At 38.1% G+C, this 22337-nt stretch overlaps 1 protein-coding gene across 3 annotated transcripts in view; it reads left to right on the top strand.

Moving 5' to 3' along the window:
• Positions 1-22337, top strand: part of CNTN1 (contactin 1) — a 381066-nt gene that overhangs the window by 304445 nt on the left and 54284 nt on the right. For all 3 annotated transcript variants that reach the window (XM_031000864.3, XM_063694062.1, XM_019039242.4), the window contains 2 exons: positions 18440-18510; positions 20905-21139. In XM_031000864.3, the coding sequence (XP_030856724.1) occupies positions 18440-18510; positions 20905-21139 (306 nt within the window). The remainder of the gene's footprint in view (positions 1-18439; positions 18511-20904; positions 21140-22337) is intronic.

Genomic DNA, 22337 nt, shown 5'->3' with positions numbered 1-22337 from the left:
CAAAAGCAAACACACCTATTCACAGAGTAAGATACAACCTTGTAGTGATATGAGATGATTCATTCTTCTCAATTGTAAAAAAAAATTAATTCTGTAACTTCTAACACATTTGTTAATCTATCATCAGAAAATATTTTGAGATCTTTGATTAATAAACTCATTACTATAGTTTACACATTTGCAGTGTATTGTCAGACACAGTGCTTAGTTCTCTGTTTGCATTGCTTAAGTTAATTCCCACAATAACTTTATGAAACAGATGAGGAAGTTAAGATTACACCCAGCTAATGTGAGGCAGAGCTGGGATTCAAATCTAGGTGTTTCTCATCTAAAGGCTTTGCTCCTAAACCACTTTCTGAAGATAGTGGGCAGTATTGTGTCTCCCGGCCACTGATCCTTTGGTGGAATGCCGGCATTATTATCTAAAAGCTATGTAATTTGAGGCACATTACTTAACCTCTGAGCCTCACTTTTTTTTTTTTTAGACAGTTCAGTGGCTCTTTTTTTGGAGTGCAGTGGCACAATCACAGCTCACTGCAGCCTCGACCTCCAGGTCTCAAGCTACCCTCCTGCCTCAGCCATCCTAGTAGCTGGGATTACAGGGGTTTGTCACCATGCCCAGCTATTTTGTGTGTTTTTTGGTAGAGACTGGGTTTCTCCATGTTGCCCAGCTGATCTTGAACTCCTGGGCTGATGCAATCCACCCACCTTGGCCTCCCAAAGTGCTGGGATTACAGGCATGAGCCACCGGGTCTGGCCTGAGTCTCACTTTTTTCGTTTCTAAATGGGAATCATTTATCTTAAGGGATGATTTTTATGTTTACAAACATATTAGGAAAGCAATTAGCACTACACTGCATAGTATTTGCTCAATAAAATTTATTTATTATGCTATTAAATGTCCTTTAAAAATTTAATATGCTTACAAGAAAATATGGTCTCCTGTCTACTTTGTAATGGATTACCCATTTAGCAATACATTTTGAACTTTTATAAGCATAGAAGAAAGATCATATAATTTTATGTAATTTTCAATAATCTTTAAAAAATCATTTTATGTATTTGATATAAAATCCTACAGAATTTCTCTATTGTTTTGCCATTTACTTGCTTTATTAAAATTGAATATGCATAAAATTGGACATTTACATTTTTCATTTTTATAAGAAAATAAAAATACTTTCTAAATGAGGGATGTTTGTCTTGTCATGTACCATTATAACAACTCTCTAAGAGATGCCAGCATATGCTATGTGGGACAAAGGCTGGTTCCCATTTGATGGAAAGGTTGGTCCCCAGCCTCATTATGCTGATTGAAAGACATAACATTATCCAATGCCACACATGCCCTTATCTGTCCAATTACTTAATGTTAAGATCTCAGTGCACACTTGGGTGCATTCTTTGGATTCAGACAAGTGCATTATAAAATGGATGCTTCCAAATGAAAAATTAGAAGATGTATTTGTAATTCATTTTAACCCATTTAATTTTGACTGTAGAAAAGAGATAACAAAAGTACCCTTTGAAATAATGTGTCATTGTAAGACATGCCCCCATGGCTAATAGCTCTGCAGGTTCAGTTGGTGAGTCCACATCCTAAAATGGTACATTCAGGTTTGTTTTAACAGCTTTCTTTATTAGCCAGATCAAGCCAGTCAAAGAAAGGAAAGAGAAAAAAGAATAAAACCAGGAACAACACTTTCATATTATGTATAAAGCCTTGATTTCATGCCTAATGAAGGTCTGTTGTTCTTTCATTTAGTATTCTTTCTCATTCTTTCTTTTTTCTTTCTCTTTTTTACATGTATTTGATAAAAGAGAAGAATAGAACTAAGAAAATATTTTATAGCTGGTAAGGTACTATGTGATGTTAGTTGCTGTCATTAATACTTAAATAGATAAATCTTTAAAAGAAGCAAAGAGGATAGATTTTTAAGCCATCTGAAGACCTGAATTAAAGATGGCAGCTTCTCCCCATGTAAGCAGTATAATCTGGGCAAGTTAATTAGTGTATTCGGGACACATTTGCCTTTCCTATTAAGAGAGGGGATAATGCCAATTCTCCATTAACCTACTTCAAAGTGCTGATCTGGGTATCCAATTAGATGTAGTATATGAAAATAACTTCTAAGTTCTAGATGTGTCTATTATTAAGCTGAGATCATTCATTCAGCAAACTTTTATATTTAACACATCGAATTAAAACTAGTTGTACATATTTATTTTTTAACACTATGAGAAAAGCATATCCAGTACTGGAATCTGATTTTATTCATATTGTTATCTTTAGTGCTTCACACAACACAATGTCCATAGTTGGTACTCAAAAATATTTGTAGAAGATAAAAAGGAGAAACCAGGAGGGTAAGATGATAATTGGGGCTATTGGAAGTTAATTGAGGATGATGAAAAAAAAACGAGTGATCAAGGCAACAATAGATTTGCATATTATAATTTAGAAGAATCTATTGCCAAATACATTGTGTTTTGATGATTGAAAACAAGTTTAACATATACATTCGATGCTATTGTCCATATACTGATGAAAGAAGAAAGCGTTCATTTCTTAACTTAATTTAAACAAATAGTCTGTAATTGGTTTGGATTCTTCATAAGAATTTTACTGTGGATAATTATAATTTTAATGTAAAGAATTCTTTTCTGCCCATCCAAACATTTTCCCCAACTGACTTATTCTTAGATTATCATTTCATTGTGCAACTAAAAACTCATTCTGCTTCACCTATTTAAATTTCTTGTTTGAAAACAAGGCCTATAACAATAAACAAACCTACAATTTCTATGTGATGAGACATAACTATCTGTGACCCTCTATCTTTTTAACCTACAATGGGAACATCATTTTAACATAGTGGATTATATTAGGGGTGTTAGCCCAATCCACTACTCTATCAGAGCAAGCGCTCATAAGAGTTGCAAAGAACTATTCTCATTTTAATATTAAAATATTATATAGTTCATTTGATTTTTTTGATAGCTCTTCAGAATTATATACTTCAGTGCTTAAAGTATAATAATAAAAAAGAATGTGTGTATAAATATAGAATTAATGCAGGTGTTAGACTTCAGTCCTTTTGGTTTTCCAAACTAGAGCACTATTTACATAACCATGTTGAATCTCTTACTAAAAAAATTGTATTAAATCACCATGAAATTCCGATGCAAGTTAAAGTAAAAAGTTACATTCATGATTAACTTTTCATCTGTAAAAATGACTGTATAAGTTAAAGTTATAATTAACAAGAATTAAAGTAGTCAATATGTTTTCAATCAAGAGCTTATCTTCACATACTTTATAATTTTTATAATTTAGGATTTGTCACAAGCCAGTTTGTACATTCTTAAATAAAACATCAAAGCCCAAAGAGATACTTATATGCAAATTATTTAAGCATTCAGATCTGAAAGGAAAATTGGCAGCATTAATTTCTTTTCATGGGAAAGAATAGTCATGGCATTGGCTTGATTTTCTTTAAAAAAATTTTTTAGATCTATGACTGAAACACAGAAGCACTCTTATAAGCATCATAAGGGAATTACTATTAAATAGAAATTAAGACAAAAGGACAAGTTAAAGCAGCTCACTATTTTTAACCGTTCACAGTAAAATTATACATGTTGTTAATAAATGATTAATAATTCAATAATTTTTCTGAATAATAGTTTACATTCTTTTTAATGATTTATTGTGTAAAGAATGTCTAGTTTGTTTTCTGTTAAGTGCACTGGAGCCTAAACTTAAGCTTCCTTGTACTTAGGGTGATTTACTTCCCTGAAACAAATCACGCTTTGGCCAAGTCCCCATTTCTGCCAGGCTGAGTGCAAATAGAGCACCTAACTCCTCTATTCTCAGATTCATGTTAAATATGTAGGTTATGTGTCAATTCCACCTGTGAAAAACTTTTTCTAATATGCTAAGGCTACAATTGAACATTCAAAGCTAAATGAGAGAAATTAAATCGATAATCCAAGTAAGATATAAAAACACTTTATTAAGAGAAGCAGTTACTGTTCTTCTGTGCTTTTTTTTTTTTTTTTCTTTTTTTGAGACAGCATCTCGCTCTGTCGCCCAGGCTGGAGTGCAGTGGCGCGATCTCGGCTCACAGCAAGCTCTGCCTCCCAGGTTCACGCCATTCTCCTGCCTCAGCCTTCCAAGTAGCTGGGACTACAGGCGCTCACCACCACGCCCAGCTAGTTTTGTTTTTGTATTTTTAGTAGAGATGGGGTTTCACTGTGTTAGCCAGGGTGGTCTCGATCTCCTGACCTCGTGATCCGCCCGCCTCAGCCTCCCAAAGTGCTAGATTACAGATGTGAACTACCATGTCCGGCCTATTCTGTGCTTTTGTTTATGTCCCATTTTCCATGGACTGAGCTCAGTGAATGATCTCTGAAGAGCAAATCAGTCTTGAAAATATGTTACAAAGTGCTTAAAAGAAACATGATAAAATGGAAAGAGATATTCAATCTAATTTAAACATACTCCATTTTTAGGTCTGTTCCAAATAAAAAGGCTAATATTGCTTATAATGAAAAACATTTCAGTAAAATGCTTTAACAAATAATACTTGTCCTAAGGAAGGCAATATTTGATTCAACAAATTGCAGTATAATATTTTAGAGTTATTTTTGAAATTATTTGCCTGTGACTACTATACTTGTACTTAAACACCCTTATTGTTTGATTATAGGACAACTTACTTTTTGTTTTCCTATAGCATGAAAAGTTTTAACTTCAGAATATGAGTTATAGGGGTAAAAGAGTTCCTAGAAGTTATTTTAATACTCCAGCTCTTAATATATATTCTATCTAAAGTGCTACAAATTATTTATTTTTTAACCCTGTGTAGTTAGTTTCATTTTCTAACAGTCATGTGATCACAGTTTAATAGTAAAATAAAATCTCTCAAACTTCATATTATTAATAATTTTTCTGTGGGGAAACAAAATAATCATATAGTTTTAATTTTTTTTGTTTTTTTAAATTTTAAGTTAAGAGGTACATGTGCAGGTTTATTATATAATGTAAAGTTCTGTCATGGGGGTTAGTTGTACAGATTATTTTGTTAACTAGGTATTAAGCATAGTACCCATTAGTTGTTTTTCCTGATTCTCTCCCAACTTCCACCCTCTACTCTTCAATACGCCCCAGTATGTGTTGTTCCCTTTTATGTGTCCAGGTGTTCTCATCATTTAGCCTCCACTTACAAGTGAGAGCATGCAGTATTTGGTTTTCTGTTCTTGCACTAATTTGCTAAGGATAATGACTTCCTGCTCCGTCCATGTCCCTGCAAAGTACATGGTCTTGTTCTTTTTTATGGCTGCATAGTATTCCATGGTGTATATGTACCACATTTTCTTTATGTAGTCTATCACTGATGGGCATTTAGGCTGATTCCATGTCATTGCTATTGTGAATAGTGCTGCAATGAATACTAATGCATGGGTCTTTAGAATAGAGCAATTTGTATTCTTTTGGGTATATACTCAGTAATTGGATTGCTAGGTCGAATGGTATTTATGTTTTCAGGTCTTTCAGGAACTGACACACTGTCTTCCACAATAGTGTATAAGTGTTCCCTTTTTCTCCACAACTTTGCCAGCATCTGTTATTTTTTGACTTTTTAATAATATCCATTCTGACTAATGTGAGATAGTATCTGATTATGGTTTTGATTTGCCTTTCTCTAATGATCATTATGTGGAGCTTTTTTCATATGATTGTTGGCCATATGTGTGTCTTCTTTTGAAAAGTGTCTATTCATAACCTTTGCCCACTTTTTAATGGGGTTGTTTTTTCTTGTAAATTTAAATTCTTTATAGCTGCTGGATATTAATTAGACTTTTGTCAGATGCATAGTTTGCAAAAATTTTTTCCCATTCTCTAGGTTGGCTGTTGTCTCTGTTGTAGTTTCCTTTGCTGTGCAGAAGCTCTTTAGTTTAATTATATCTAATTTGCCAATTTTTGCTATTGTTACAATTGCTTTTGGCATCTTCATCATGAAATCTTTGCCCATTCCTATCTTCTGAAATCTTTGCCCATTCCTATGTCCTGACTGGTATTGCCTAAGTTGTCCTCCAGGACAACTTATAGTTTGAGATTTTACATTTATGTCTTCAATTCATCTTGAGTTCATTTTCATATATGGTGTAAGGAAGGGGTCCAATTTCAATCTTCTGCATATGGCTTGCCAGTTATCCCAACACCATTTATTGAATACGGTGTCCTATCCCCATTTCTTGTTTTTGTCAGCTTTTTCAAAAATCAGATAGCTGTAAGTGTGTGACCTTATTTCTGGGTTCTCTATTCTGTTTCATTGGTCTATGTGTCTGTTTTTGTGTACCAGTACCATGTTTTTTTCGATTACCGTAGCCCTGTAGAATAAAGTCAGGCAGTGTGATGCCTCCAGCTTTGTCCTTTTTACTTAGGGTTTGCTTTGGCTATTTGGGCTCTTTTTTTTTTTTTTCTGGTTCCATGTGAATTTTAAAAGAGTCTTTTCTAGTTCTGTGAAGAATCTCAATGGTAATTTAATAGGAATAGCATTGAATCTATAAATTGCTTTGGGCAGTATGGCCATTTTTATGATATTGATGCTTTCTATCCACGAGCATGGAATGTTTTTCCATTTGTTTGTATCATCTCTGATTTGTTTGAGCAGTGATTTGTAGTTCTCCTTGTAGAGATATTCATCTCCCTAGTTGTCTGCATTCCTAGGTATTTTATTCTTTTTGTGGAAATTATAAATTGGATTGCATTCCTCATTTGGTTCTTGGCATGACTGTTGTTGGTGTATAGGAATGCTAGAGATTTTCCCACATTGATTTTGTATCTTGAGACTTTGCTGAAGTTGTTTATCAGCTTAAGAAGCTTTTGGGCTGAGACTATAGGGTTCCTTTTTTTTTTTTTTTTTTTTTTTTTTTTTTTTTTTGAGATGGAGTCTCGCTCTGTTGCCCAGGCTGGAGTGCAGTGGCGCAATCTCCACTCACTGCAACCTCTGCCTCCCGGTTTCATGCCATTCTCCTGCCTCAGCCTCCTGAGTAGCTGGGACCACAGGTGCCTACCACCACGCTCGGCTAATTTTTTGTATTTTTAGTAGAGATGGGGTTTCACCATGTTAGCCAGCGTGGTCTCGATCTCCTGACCTTGTGATCCACCTGCCTCGGACTCCCAAAGTGCTGGGATTACAGGCATGAGCCGCTGCACCTGGCCATGGGTTTTCTGCATATAGGATCATGTCATCTGCAAACTGATATGGCTTGACATCCTCTCTTCCTATGTATATGTCCTTTATTTCTCTTGCCTGATTGCCCTGGCTAGGACTTCCAATACTGTGTTGACCAGGAGAAGTGAGAGATGGTATCCTGGTCTTGTGCCAGTTTTCAAGGTGAATGATTCCAGCTTTTGCCCATTCAGTATGATGTTGGCTCCGGGTCTGTCACAGATAGCTGCTATTATTTTGAGGTATGTTCCTTCAATACCTAGTATATTGACAGTTTTTACATGACAGGGTGTTGAATTTTATCAAAAGCCTTTTCTGTATCTATTGATTTAATCATGTGGTTTTTGTCTTTAATTCTGTTTATGTGATGAATCACATTTACTGATTTGCATATGTTAAACAAGCCTTGCTTCCCAGAGATAAAGTCTACTTGATTGCCATGGATGAGCTTTTTGATGTGCTCCTGGATTTGGTTTGCCAGTTATTTTTCTTGAGGATTTTTTCTTTGATGTTCATCAAGGATATTGGCCTGAAGGTTTCTTTTTTGTTGTATTTCTGCCTGGTTTTGGTATCAGGATGATGCTAGTCTCATAGAATGAGTTAAGGTGGAGTCCCTCCTCCTCAATTTTTTGGAATAGTTTCATCAGGAATGGTACCAGCTCTTCTTTGTACATTTGGTAGAATTCAGCTGTGAAACCATCTGGTCCTGGGCTTTTTTTTTTTTGGTTAGTTGGCTATTTATTACTAACTCAAGTTTAGAGCAGGAATGGTACCAGCTCTTCTTTGTACATTTGGTAGAATTCAGCTGTGAAACCATCTGGTCCTGGGCTTTTTTTTTTTGGTTAGTTGGCTATTTATTACTAACTCAATTTTAGAGCTCATTATTGGTCTGTTCAGGGATTCAATTTCTTCCTTGTTTAGTCTTGGGAGAGTGTATGTATCCAGGAATTTATCCACTTCTTCAAGATTTTCTAGTTTACGTGTATAGACGTGTTCATAATATCCTCTGGTGGTTTCTTATATTTCCGTGGGGTAAGTGGTAATATCCCTCCTTGTCATTTCTGATTGTGTTTATTTGAATCCTCTCTCTTTTCTTCATTAGTCTAGTTAGCAGTCTATTTTATTTTTTTTTCCAAAGCACCAGCTCCTAGATTTGTTAATCTTTTGAATGAAATTTTGTGTCTCAAACTTCTTCAGTTGAGCTGTGACTTTGGTTACTTCTTGTCTTCTGCTAGCTTTAGGATTTGTTTGCTCTTTGTTCTCTAGTTTTTTTAGTTGTGATTTTAGGTTTTTAACTTGAGATCTTTCTAACTTTTTGATTGGGCATTTAGTGCTATGAATTTTCCTCTTAACACTGCATTAGCTGTGTCCCAGAGATTCTGGTATGTTGTATCTTTGTTTTCATTAGTTTCAAATATCTTCTTGATTTCTGCTTTAATTTTATTATTTACCCAAATGTCTTTCAGGAGCAGTTATTCAATTTTCATGTGATTGTATGGTGTTGAGTGAATTTCATTCTTGATTTCTAATTTGATTTTGCTGTGGTCCAAGAGATTGTTTCTTATTATTTCATTTCTTTTACATTTTCTGAGGAGTGTTTCGTTTCCAATTATGTGCTCAATTCTTGAGCATGTGCCATGTGGCAATGAGAAGAGTATATATTCTGTTATTTTGGGGTGGAGAGTTCTGTGGGTATCTATCAGGTCCATTTGATCCAATGCTGAGTTCAGGTCCTGATTATCTTTGTTAATTTTCCATCTTGATGATCTAATACTGTCAGTGAGGTGTTAAAGACTCATTATTATGTGGGAGTCTGAGTCTCTTTAAAGCTCTCTAAGAATTTGCTTTATGAATCTGGGTGCTCCTGTCTTGGGTGTATACATATTTAGTACAGTTAGATTTTCTTGTTGAATTGAACCCTTTACCATTATGTAATTCCCTTCTTTGACTTTTTTGATCTTTATTGGTTTAAAGTCTGTTTTGTCAGAAACTAGGATTGCAAACCCTACTTTTTACTGTTTTCCATTTGCTTGGTGGATTTTTCTTCATCCCTTTATTTTGAGGCTATGAGTGTCATTGCATGTGAGATGGATCTCTTGAAGACAACATACCAATGGGTCTTGGTTCTTTATCCAGCTTGCCACTTTATGTGTTTTAATTGGGGCATTTAGTCATTCACATTTAAGGTCACTGTTGATATGTGTGGATTTTACACTGTCATTATGACGTTAGCTGGTTATTTTGCAGACTTGTTTATGTGGTTGCTTTATAGTGTCACTGGTCTGTGTAATTCAGTGTGTTTTTGTGGTGTCTGGTGATGGTCTTTCCTTTCCATATTTAGTGATTCCTTCAGGAGCTCTTGTAAGGCAGGTCTGGTGGTAATAAATTCCTTCAGTGTTTGCTTATCTGAAAAGGATCTTATTTCTCCTTGGCTTATGAAGCTTAGTTTGGCTAGATATAGAATTCTGGTTTGGAATTTCTTTTCTGTAAGAATGTTGAATATTGGCCCCAAATCTCTTCTGGCTTGTAGGGCTTCTGCTGAAAGGTCCATTTTTAGTCTGATTGGCTTCCTTTGTAGTTGATCTGACCTTTCTCTCTAGCTATCTTTAGCATTTTTTCTTTCATTTCAATCTTTAAAAATATGATGATTATGTGTCTTGGGGATGATCTTCTTGTGAAGTACCTTACTGTGGTTCTCTGCATTTTCTGAGTTTGAATATTGGCCTCGCTAGTTAGGTTGGGGAAGTTCTCCTGGATGATATCCTGAAATATGGTTTCCAAGTTAGTTCCATTCTTCCCATCTTCTTTTCCAGGGACACCAATGAGTTGCAGATTCAGTCACATATTTTTTGAATTTTTTTCATTCCTTTTTATTCTTTTTTCTCTATTCTTGTCTGACTGTCTTATTTCAGTAAAGCCAGTCTTCAAGTTCTGAGATTATTTCCTCTGCTTGGTCTATTCTGCTGTTGATACTTGTGATTGCATTATGAAATTCTTGTAGTGTGTCTTTTAGCTCTATCAGGTTGGTTACATTGTTTTCTAAACTGTCTATTTTTTCTGTCAGTTCCTTCATTGTTTTATAATTATTTTTAGCTTCCTTACCTTGGGTTACAGTATACTGCTGTAGCTCAGTAATCTTCATTCCTGTGGATATTCTGAATTCTATTTCTGTGAATCCAGCCATCTGAGCCCAGTTCAAAACCTTTGCTGGAGAGGTGATTCCATCATTTGGAGGAAACAAGGCACTCTGGCTTTTTCAATTTTAAGCCTTCTCAGAGGATTCTTTTTCATCTTTGTGGGCTTATCTACCTTTAAGCTTTGAAATTGATGACCTTTGATTTTTTTTCTCTTTTATCCTATTTGATGACCTTGAGGGTTTGATTGTGGTATAAGGTAGATTCAGTCGATTAGCTTCTGCAAGATTTTATGGGGCCAACATTCACCTCCCAATTCCTGGACTGCATGCTATAACTCTGGGGGACTCGTATTGGGCCCTGACTTTGTCCTCTGGCTCCTCAAGGTTTGGAATCCACTGCACTGGAAGGGAGGGCTAAGGTGTAGCAGCTGTAGCAGAGTGCTAACAAGTGCTGGGGTGTCTGCCTCCCTGCAGGTGTTCACCACAGTGGCAGAGGCAACACAGCTGGGGGGCGGGAGCAGAGGACCCCTGCTGCAGACTGCGTGTGGCCATGCTGGAGGTGGTATTAGCTCAGGGGCTGGGTACTGGTGGGAAAAGTCTGGATGTCTTCTCTGTGTCCCCTAAGCAGGTGTGATCCACCATATAGTTCTGCATATAGTTTTATTTGTTTCTGTGCAATTAATGTACATACTTCACCAAAGAATTTACATAGCTAATATCAGAAGTTTTCATGTAGGTATCTTTGAATCATAATTATTAGGAGCTACAATTCAGTAAAACGATACCTTGCTTTCAGCACTCTAAGGAAGATGTGGCTATTCCAAAATGGGAGGGCATTTGGGGACTAATATTTCATCTCTTTGAAATGTTAACAGATTTGAGGATGGTACGTCAGACTGAGTCAAAGCATTTGCATGGGAAAAGGTATGTCCTCTATAGAAACATGGACTTCATCCAGATGGCTGGGTAGCTGGGTGGTGCCCAGATTGCAGGAACAAACAATGAATACTTTATTCATCTGTACAAGGCCAGTTAGGTGCTAAGCATACAAATTCAATAAGGTACAGTGCTTACCTGAAGGAGTTTCAAGGAGAGAGAAAAACTTGGAGAGAATCAATGAAGAGGCCATTGGACTTGGCAGTTCAAAGCAGTTTTGTGTGTTTTTAAAGAGAAATTTCAGTTATTTAAAGAAATGGATATGAAGCAGCTATATCACCTGTAGTATATACCCTGGGGTTTGTCATCTTGCACCAGGAAAATTTAGGACATGGACTCACACGAGTTTAGCAGCAGAGGTTTAATAGGCAGAAGAGAAGTGAAAGAGAAACAGTTTTCTCTATAGAGAGAGAGGGGTCCCTCAGTGGAAAAGACTGGCTGTCAGTGAATGTGCCGAATTTTATAGTCAGGTCTGAGGAGGCAGTGCTTGATTTACATAGGGCTCACAGATTGGTTTGATCAAGTATGACATTCACATAATGCATGGGGAAGGTTGGTTGTCCCACTCTAATGTTAGCATGCAAATGGGCTTTCCAGTTGACTGGTGCCACCTCCCCCGCTTCTCACTGTACACTTGGCTGACAAAGGGAAGAGAAGATGGACCATCTTGAACATGTCTAGTCCTTACTTCCTGCCAGCATTCACCCATGCAAGCTCCCAGCTTGCTTGTTTATGTCTGCAGCTCAACTTTACAGGCTGCTCTTTGTTAGAAAATGATTTGTGGCTGCCTTTCAATAAAAAGCAAAGCCTTACCAAGGACTCTCATTCAGTTACTTTCTGCCTAAGTGATTTCTTAACTTCTATATCGTTCCCCCCTCTGGAGTGGTAACCCTAATTGCTGTTAGTGGTCATTTGAATGATGACTCTTTCTGGCAACTTCCTCCTATAAAGGGGCATTGTGTGGGGAACAGCAGCTATGGCTCCTCCTGGGGTCAATCTAAGGGTCCTTGGAAGAAAGGCATGTCCATGTATGGTTCTGTCTGCAGCACCATTTGGAGTTTGATTGTTTCTAAATGAGAAGAGATGAATGTTAGTTCGAATATGAGTATTAAGATTGCCACTTTTAGTGGAGGTACTATAGGCCACAATCATAACAGTAGGGTTTGTTACCTGTCAGTCATTTTGATGAAATGAAATACTAGTTTGCTTCTACCAAATGTTGCTGTACTTTACCAGAAGTGTTGATATAAAAGCAACATTTTTTTTTCTTTGAGAAAAACATATATTCCCCCCTTGCTTTGCCATTAGGGGATAATTTCTGGTCTAGGTCATCTTTTATAACTTGCAATATGATTGGGAGAAATATGTTATTGGGTGGCTAGTGTAATTTTAGTGTTAACCCTAGCTAAATCTTTCCTGCAATTAATTCCTTCACAGCTTCCACCAACTATCTATGACATGCTTAAACTTTCTGGCTTGTCCTAAACATCCTTTTTAAACAACCAACTATTCTTTTTAGGACATGTATTTACCATCCTTCTAATCCTTTCATGACTTCCATGAACCATCTATGACATGCTTAAACCTTCTGACTTGTCCTAAACATCTCTCTTTTAAACAACTAGCTGTTTTCTTTAGGACAAGTATTTCTCATACAAGATCCCTTCTTATATAAAATCTCTTTCCTTTATAACTTTCTTTGCACCAAACGGTAGCATGAGCATGGAGAACTAAAAAAGCATACTTGGAGTCAGTGTAAATGTTAGCTACCTTTACCTTGCTTAACTCAAGTGCTCTTGTAAGAGCTATCAGTTCAGCTGGTTGAGCACTTATGCCTGGAGTGAGAGACACACTTTCAATAACATTCAGAGTGACTACTGCATATCCTGCCTTCTGTACTCCTTGCTCTGTAAAGGAGCCTCTGTCCATGAAGAGGGTCCAATCTGGATTTTCTAGGGGAGTTTCCCTGAGATCTTCCTTGGCTGCATAGGTCTGTACCACAACTTGTTCACAGTCATATTCAGGTCCTCCAGTTCCCTTGGGGAGAAAGGTGACTGGGCTTAAGCAAAAACAAGTTTTTAACTGGATGGTGGAACCCTCTGATAGTAGTGCTTGATATTTAAGGAGCCTGCTGTCTGTTAACCAAAGGCTTTCCTTAGAGGACAGTAATCCCACCACATTATATGGGGTATAAATAGTCATGTCATTTCCCAGGGTTAATTTGGAGGCTTCTGGGACCAGTAGGGCCACTGCAGCAATGGATCAGGGATATGCTGGCCATCCTTTAACCACCAAATTAAGTTCCTTACTCAGATAACCCACTGGCTGTTGAGCTGGTCCACAGACCTGTGTTAAAACTCCCAGGGTCATTTCCTTCCTTTCTGATACATACAGATTGAAGGCCCTTCCTATGGAAAGGCTGTGACTATGGCCTCAATGAGATGGAAGTCCTGAAGTAGTCTTCATTCCCCATTGAATTTTATGTGCTCCTAACATTGGGGTGTTGAATGGGCTGCTTCAGGTTTTGAAGAGGCCCTGCATCTTCAGGTTATTAATAATGGCTTCTAGCCCTTTCCTAGCCTCTGGCTTCAGTGGGTATTGTTTCTGGTTAGGAAAAGAAGTGGGATCCTTAAGATGGATCTGGACTGGCCTAGCAGTTACAGCTCAACTTATCGTTCCTTGAGTTGCCCACACTTCTGGATTGATATTAGCTTCTACCAGGGGGTGACAAAGAGTTTGTCCTGGGGCTATAAGGATGCTGGTCTGCATGCAAGTAAAATATCTCTACCTAATAATGGAGTGGAACTTTTTGGCATGATTAAAAAAGCATGTGTAAATAATAGGTTTCCCCATCTGCAACCTAAGGGGTTGTGAAAAATATTGAATTAGACTTTTTCCTGAGATGCCCTGTGATGCCTGGTCATGCTACGGAAAGAGGGGAGGCCTGGATTAGAGAGGAGAAGAGAGAGAGAGACTGGCTCTAGTGTTCACAGGGAGATCTACCTTCCGTCAATTTCCAGAATCACCCAGGGCTCCTGTGCTGTATGTTGGTTTGAGCCACTGGAGCTCCGGGACCCATCAATCCTGTTGGACCATCTGTAAGACTGGTTTGGAACCCGGTGACCTTCATCTCTGGGGGCAGTCCGACTTCCAATGGTTCCTTCCACAGGCTAGACAAGGTTAAGGTGGTTTTTTCTTGCTGCCTGGGCACTCTTTCTTAAAGTGCCCTGACTTGCTGCACCTATAGAAACTAGCAGATGTACATCAGGGATCCTGGGCTTTGTGTGTCTTCAGAGCAGCTATTAGTGCCTCTGTCCTTCTCTTTTGCTTCCTCTCTTTCTCCTGGATCTCCTCCTCCTGGTCCCTATTATAAAACACCAAAGTGGTCACCCTTAGGAGGTTCTCCAAGATGCTATCTGGTGCTATAGCCTCCTTCTGTATTTTCCTTCTAATATTGGGAGGTGCCTTTTTAATAAACTTGTCCCTTAGGATGAGCTGTCCTCGACTGATTCAGGGGATAAAGGTATGTTTTATGAGTGCCTATCAGTCTTTCCATAAAGGCTGCAGGATTCTCCTCTGGTTTTGGTCTATCTTGGAAAGCATAGAGTAATTAATATATTTTGCCCTAGCTCTTCATAGGCCCTCCAATATGTACATTAAATGGTGTTTCCTTTTCCATCCATCTGTGGCATCACTGGTGTTCCAATTAGGATTTTTTTTTTTTAGAGGAACTGATTCCCTTCCTATTGGGAATGGTGTTTCCATTATTTCTTTGCCTTCCTTATCTCCTTTTTCCTTTTTAATCTACCACAGGAGACATGTTCATCTCCAGAATTTTCTGCTGCCTGCAGAACTGCCTGCTTTTACACCATGGTTAGGATTTGGCTTAAGAGCAGCAAAACATCTCTCCATGTGTGGTGAAACACTTGAGTTAAATTTTGGAAGGGTTCTATATACGTGTCAGGATCGTCAGAAAATTGGCCTAAATCTTCCTTTATTTGCCTAAGATTCTGTAATGAGATGGGAACTTGAGGTGACCCCAAATAACGGGGATTCTCAGATGGCTCCTCTGGAAGTTGCTTTTCTAGTCTTAGGGAATCATTCCCTTTGGGCCTGCCTGATATGATTGCTACACTTGCAAAGGTCTAGTAAGAAGGCCATGCCCTTGTGCAAAAGAAAATGAGCCATTTTTTCTTCAAAGTCTCAGGATCAAAGGAGTCCCTGTGCTTCAGAATGCACTCCAGAGGAGTACAGGCCTTAGATGATAAAGAGAAGGAAAAAAAGGCATCCCTTTAGTCTCCTTCCTTTTGATGTGATCCAGGGTGGGAGAAAGACAGTGGGGGTGTCCCCCTGTTGTTTTCTCTCCATGGTTCCTGGCATCCCGGCACCTTGTTAAATGTGCTGCCCATGGTTGCAGGTGTGGCTTCCCCAGCCATGGAACCAGAGGAACTAAGTGGTGGGTTTTAGTCACCCTCACCCATGCAACTCTAGTCCTCTGCCTAGACTTGTCTGGCCTTTGGGGCGCTCTGAAAAATGGATCTTGGGAAAGACTATGTAACAGTTGCATTTGGGCAACTGTTGCACTCGCCTCCTTAATGGAGGAAGCATGCTGGTTTGAGCTCTATATCCTGCTATTACGGCCCATGCTAAAGTGTTTACCCTTAGAGAATCGTTCCAGTTAACTTCTGACTTAAAATCCCCTTACTAATTAAGTGCCATTCTAATTGGAGGCAGAATAGGTATCTTAAAAGAATGTAGGGACCAAATGGCCATTTTCCTGAAGGAAGGACAGTATTAAGACTAAAATTTGGTTTTGGAGGACATTTTACTCCTAATTGCTGAAGGCAGAGTTTTCCTATTCACAGAAACAGTATAAAGCCTGGTTTCTAGTAGAGAGGAATAAAAAGGGGAGAGAATTGGGAAGCTAGAGTGCTTGGGTAAAGGAGAGGATTCCTATTCCACTAGGTGGTGCTGCTGACTTTGAGATGCCATGTGCTCTCCAGACCAAGGGCAGAGTGACCTTGACATGCCATGTGCTCTCCAGATCAAGGGCAGAGAGAGAGACCTGGAAATGCCATGTGCTCTCTAGAACAAGGGCAGGGAGAGATGCTCACTGGGGGTACCCTCTGTTCCTAGAACATCACAAAAACACCTTCCCTTGAGCTATATGCCCATTTACTATGACATTCTCTGATCTTGCCAAACAGGATTCCTTCCCTGAACCGTAAATCTTCCCACACATTGCATACACAGAGAGGATAAGAGCTATGACAGTTGCCAACAGGAAATAAATAAATTATGATAGGAAAGTTGGAGATCTTGTGGCCGATAGCCCATCGGGGGGACAGAGGCTGGGGTCAGTCCAGTAGCCTTTGGATAACACCAGGGGTAGCCCCAGCCAGAAATCCTCAGTTGCTCCAGGACTTCTTCCAGCCCCACATGACAGCTAAGTACTCCATGAAAGGAAGCTGGTTCAAACATGGCCAATATGCCAAGCAACCCATGGGTTCTCCATGTTCTCCCCAGTAAGCCTGTCCCCCAAGTCTTATATGGCTGGCAGCCACGCTGATTTTTTTATGGCTGAAGGGGGTCCAGTATTTGGTTCGATTTGGTTCTTAAATGGAGGCCAATAGCCTCGGAATGAAAGGACAGAGTTGGAGTCTGCTCCTCTAATCATCGTTTCAATTAATGTTGTACGCTGGTATCCTGGATGAGGTCCCCAATATGAAATGGCTATGTTGTCTGGGGTATATACCCTGGGATTCATCATCTCACACCAGGAAAACTTAGGACATGGACACACACAAGGAGTTTAGGAGTGGAGGTTTAATAGGCAGAAGAGAAGTGAAAGAGAAACAGCTCTCTTTCTGTAGAGGGAGAGGGGTCCCCAGCAGAAAAGACTGGCTGGCGTTGAATGCGCTGGATTTTATAGTCAGGTTTGAGGAGGTGGTATCTGATTTACATAGGGCTCACAGATTGATTTGATCAGGTATGATGTTTACATAGTGCATGGGGAAGGCTGGTCACTGTACCCTAATCTTATTATGCAAATAGGCTTTCCAGTTGATCAGTGACATCTTGTCTGCTTCTTACTGTACATGTGGCTGAGAAAGAAAAGGGAAGATGGAGCCGCCATCTTGAACATGTGTAGTCTATAGTTCCTGCTGGCATTCACCCGTTCAAGCTCCCAGCTTGCTTGTTTATGTCTGCAGCTCGACTTTACAGGCTTCTCTTTCTTAGAAAATGATTTGGGGCTGCTTTTCATTAAAAAGCAAAGCCTTACCAAGGACTCCCATACCCTTACTTTCTGCCTCAGTGATTTCTTCTTAACTCCTATATTGGATATATTGTGGGTTGTTAAAAAGTGATTATGGAGTGAAGTACAAAAAAAAATAGCCATATATCAGTTCTTGCATGCAGTACAGTGGCAGAAAAGAATGTGATGGCTTGAGGATTAAGAAGAAAGCAGTATGACAGAAAGATTTTTAAGATCAGAGACTACAAAGGGTCTTTCTAGCAGGGAAACTGATACTACAAGATGATATAAGAGAACGGGGGAGAGAGTACTTTGGAGTCACTGACGGCGCAGTTTCAGAAAAAATGGGGAATTGAAAGTGAGAGCATAAGAGACGATATTAGATTTCTAATATTTCTAGATATTTGGGGAAATATTATCCAATACAAATGCATGGTTTCTTAACATTTATTTGAAGAATGAAGCATGAAACTAACACAACATTAAGTTGTTAGAAGTTCATAGGCTTCAAAAGTAAAAGTGGCAAAATCTTTTTCCAACAGTCTAGGTAATCTTTCAAAATCATACTAACTGAAAGGACAGAAAGAAGAAAAAGATGGGGAAGCAAATTTGCTTCACTATCCTTTGCTGAGGGAAATGGGCACACTTCCTATGGCACCAAATCAATTTTTATCTTGGCAGAAAAACTGATTATTACAGCTACTGTGAGCCATTGTTATTATAATTGAGTGGATCATTTGTCCAGTATGTTTTTCCTAGTAAAAGAAAAACATTTGTGGTTTCTGTGGTGAATAAGAATTCTAACACCAGGAAAAAAATGCAGGCCCTCTTTTTGTTGTTGTTATGCATATATTTGTTTGTTTGTTTCAGCACCAAATGTGGCTCCTTCAGATGTAGGAGGTGGAGGTGGAAGAAACAGAGAGCTGACCATAACATGGGCAGTAAGTATTGATGAGTTGCACATATTATAGGTTGCTGTATCTATATTTAACTTCCACCCCATTTTGTTTCCTGAAATAAATTGAGATGAAAGTGAATGCCTACTGTACAAGCAAGAATATATTACTATTTTTTTTCTTAAATGCAAATCAGATTTTATCTGGCTTACTGTGGCTTAGTGTGTAGCTCCTATGAAAGAATGAATCCTGGATGCCAAGAGATCTGTTAGCCTAGGTGATTAAACATTCAGCTGTCTGATTCCAGAGATACTTTGATCATTGTAGTCTGGTAATCTAATTGTAATTTTAAACATTGTCTCTGGACATTCTAAATTCCAAAGATCCCATTTACAAACTTTGTATCAAAACCCATTTTTAAATTGGAGACTGCCTCCTCACTTGAAGCTTACTTTGATCACTGGTGTAATCTAGCATGATAGGTCAGTCTTAGAAGTCACCCATGGGACTAGTTACTGAGGTATCCAAAGCATTTTATTACAGTTTCATGAGTCAAAGAGTTCTGTATCAGAGACTACAATCTCTAGAAAACAATACATCTTGGCTGGATTTTTGAAATAGGAAAGATATTGGGAAGGGTGGGAAAAGTTGTCTGACAAAACTGTCTGACTTAGACATCTGGCATTTATCCAGATAACATGGTTTATACAGATTCATTTATTCATTAAATACACTTAGTGTTGAATCACTGCAGATAGTCAAAGAGCACAATTTAGGCTCCAAAGGATTTTGAAGACTGTGGAAAAAATGACAGGTTTTATTCTTTGCATCGGTCAAATGGATTTATTTAATAAGTGAATGTTTAGCAAAACTTGACTCACCGTGTGCTTTGTAGTCATTTTCTATACTTAGCATTTAAATCACATTTTAAAGCAAGATTTAGCAAAAAAAAATGTGCTAATCTGAATCTTAAAATATTTATTTCTAAGTTTTACTGCCAATGAAATGTCCAAAAAATGCAAATATTATAAAAATTAGAACATTTCGCTCTTTCTCTTATGGCTTGATTTTTATAAATTCTGTGGATATCTGCTACAGAATAAGATGGGCCTTATAAAAAAATTCAGTATTGGAAAGTCTCCTCCAAAGATTCAAATTCAAGTTTCTGGAGATAGAGCCCGAGAGTTGTTATTTTTGAAATTTTCATAGCTGATTCTGTTATACTCTAAATTCCAAAAACTAAGTAGAGAACTGTCAATAAGAAAAATGTTTAAACTATTGTAGAAGTGTTAGGCTATACTATCTAATAATCTAAAATCACATACCTATTAATATATTGTGCAACCACATACAGCTTCTACCATTTGACCTTTACACATTTCTATATCTTCCTATTTAATATAAGTATGTCCAAGCAATAGTGTTATATTTACTTCAAGGTTTTGCCTCAAGACATCTTAAATTTGATTTTCTGGTAAAAAAAAAAAAAAAAGTAAATATACAATGTGCACATTTACCTAAATTGCCAAAAAAGGCTAACTGACAAGTACTCACTAGAAGTAGCTGTAAGTCAGTTTTTATTAATAATAGGTGATTAGGGCTGACATAGACTTCTTTATAAGGCAGTTGACATGAGTGATAAGAAACCTTGAGAAAATGATGAAAAACCAAGCACTTGCTTTAGAATTGGAGATAGAAACCCAAAGCCATCCCCCTACAAATGAGTGCAATATTGTCCCTTCCTCCTTGTCACCTACTTTTATTCCTCTTACCAGTTTCTTTTCGATCACAAGGTAGATATTCTAGGCTAGAGTCTTATATAACTCTCTTACCATTGCCTTTCAATTCTAATGAAATTCATTCGCTCATCCCTTTAATACGTATTACTTGAAGCCCTGTTCTAGGTGCTAGGGATAAAGAGGAAAACAAAACTGACAAAAACGCTGCCTTCATAAAACGTGTATTCTAGTAGTTGAGAGAGACAATAAAGTAGATAAATAAGTAAATTGTATAGACTTTGTTAGGGTTAAAGAAAAACAATAGGTAGGGTGCGGGATATGGAGCATTGTGTTGGAGTCTTGCAGTGGCAGAACCTGTGGTCAGAGAAAACGTCGAGGTGATTTTACCTCGGGAAAGTGAGGGGGTGGGAGGAGTCACATAACATCTAGGAGCACATTCTAGGCAAAAGAAACTGAAAGGAAAAAGGCCCGGAGTGGGAGGCCCCTGAGGTGTTCTAGGAGTAGCGAGGCTATGATTTGGTAAATAAGATCATCCTATGTTTAAGCATGTTTTTCCTCTGACATTTGGAACCAGCACTAATGTATGAACTGTGTATGTTTGTACAAAGAGCACGCCTCCGTGTGTGTCATTATCCCCATAGCATTTCCTCCCTGTTACCTGTATTACTAAAACCTACTCAATCTTTTAATTTCTATCTAGCCATTGTCAAGAGAATACCACTATGGCAACAATTTTGGTTACATAGTGGCATTTAAGCCATTTGATGGAGAAGAATGGAAAAAAGTCACAGTTACTAATCCTGATACTGGCCGATATGTCCATAAAGATGAAACCATGAGCCCTTCCACTGCATTTCAAGTTAAAGTCAAGGCCTTCAACAACAAAGGAGATGGACCTTACAGCCTAGTAGCAGTCATTAATTCAGCACAAGACGGTAGGTAAAAGAAAGACCTTCTTACCTGAGGAGGGAGGAAAAACGTATTTCTCTAGTAGGCATTTAGTTTGTTTCCTTTCAGGCCTTACTTATTAAGACCTTTTTATAGCATTATGCATTTAGTAAATGAGTACTATTTTGAACTAAATTAAACATCACCCTTTTCATCTAAATGATGAGAATGTTGCTAGAGTCTTTTTCATCATTTAGATCATGCCGATGGTATTAGGAAATCCCCATTAAAATAATTGGCTCTGACTTACATTTTTGGGCTCTTGATTATAATTTTGTAGTCAGAAACTCTCCATACTTGAACAGAATCTCAACATGTCTGTATATTCATAAAGTTTATAATTTAAAACTTCTATAATATGGCCGGGCGCGGTGGCGCATGCCTGTAATCCCAGCACTTTGGGAGGCCGAGGCAGGCAGATCACGAGGTCAGGAGATCAAGACCATCCTGGTGAACACGGTGAAACCCCGTCTCTACTAAAAATACAAAAAAATTAGCCGGGCGTGGTGGTGGGCACCTGTAGTCCCAGCTGCTTGGGAGGCTGAGGCAGGAGAATGGCGTGAACCTGGGAGGCGGAGCTTGCAGTGAGCTGAGATCGTGCCACTGCGCTCCAGCCTGGGTGACAGAGCAACACTCCGTCTCAAAAAAAAAAAAAAAAAAAAAAAATTAGCTGGCCATGGTGGCAGGTGCCTGTAGTCGCAGCTATTCGGGAGGCTGAGGCGGGAGAATGGCGTGAACCCGGGAGGCGGAGCTTGCAGTGAGCTGAGATCACACCACTGCACTCCAGACTGGGGGACAGAGCAAGACTCCGTCTCAAAAAAAAAAAATAAATAATTCTGTAACGTATATATTATATATATTATTTGTAAAACGGCCCCAAATTCTAACCTAAAAATGTGTTTAATTGTAGCATTTATGTAACTTTTTATTACAATACAGAACACAAATTTTGTTAAAGGGAATCTAGACATAATTATATGAAAAAGAGGTCAGTTGAAATTGTTTTCTTGAAAAGGGAAAAATTTGTCCTGTAGGGCATTTAGGAAAAAAACAATGCTAATACCAGCTCTTTTTGTTTTTCTAGAAACTTTAACTTAACTAAGCATGGTCATAGAAGACTTTATATATTTATACAAATGATACACATTTTTAGATTGAGCATAATTACATTATTTTCTCTGATTT

The sequence above is a fragment of the Gorilla gorilla genome, chromosome 10, assembly GCF_029281585.2.
Source record: "Gorilla gorilla gorilla isolate KB3781 chromosome 10, NHGRI_mGorGor1-v2.1_pri, whole genome shotgun sequence".
NCBI lineage: Eukaryota > Metazoa > Chordata > Mammalia > Primates > Hominidae > Gorilla > Gorilla gorilla.
This window is presented reverse-complemented; position numbering and strand designations above follow the sequence as displayed.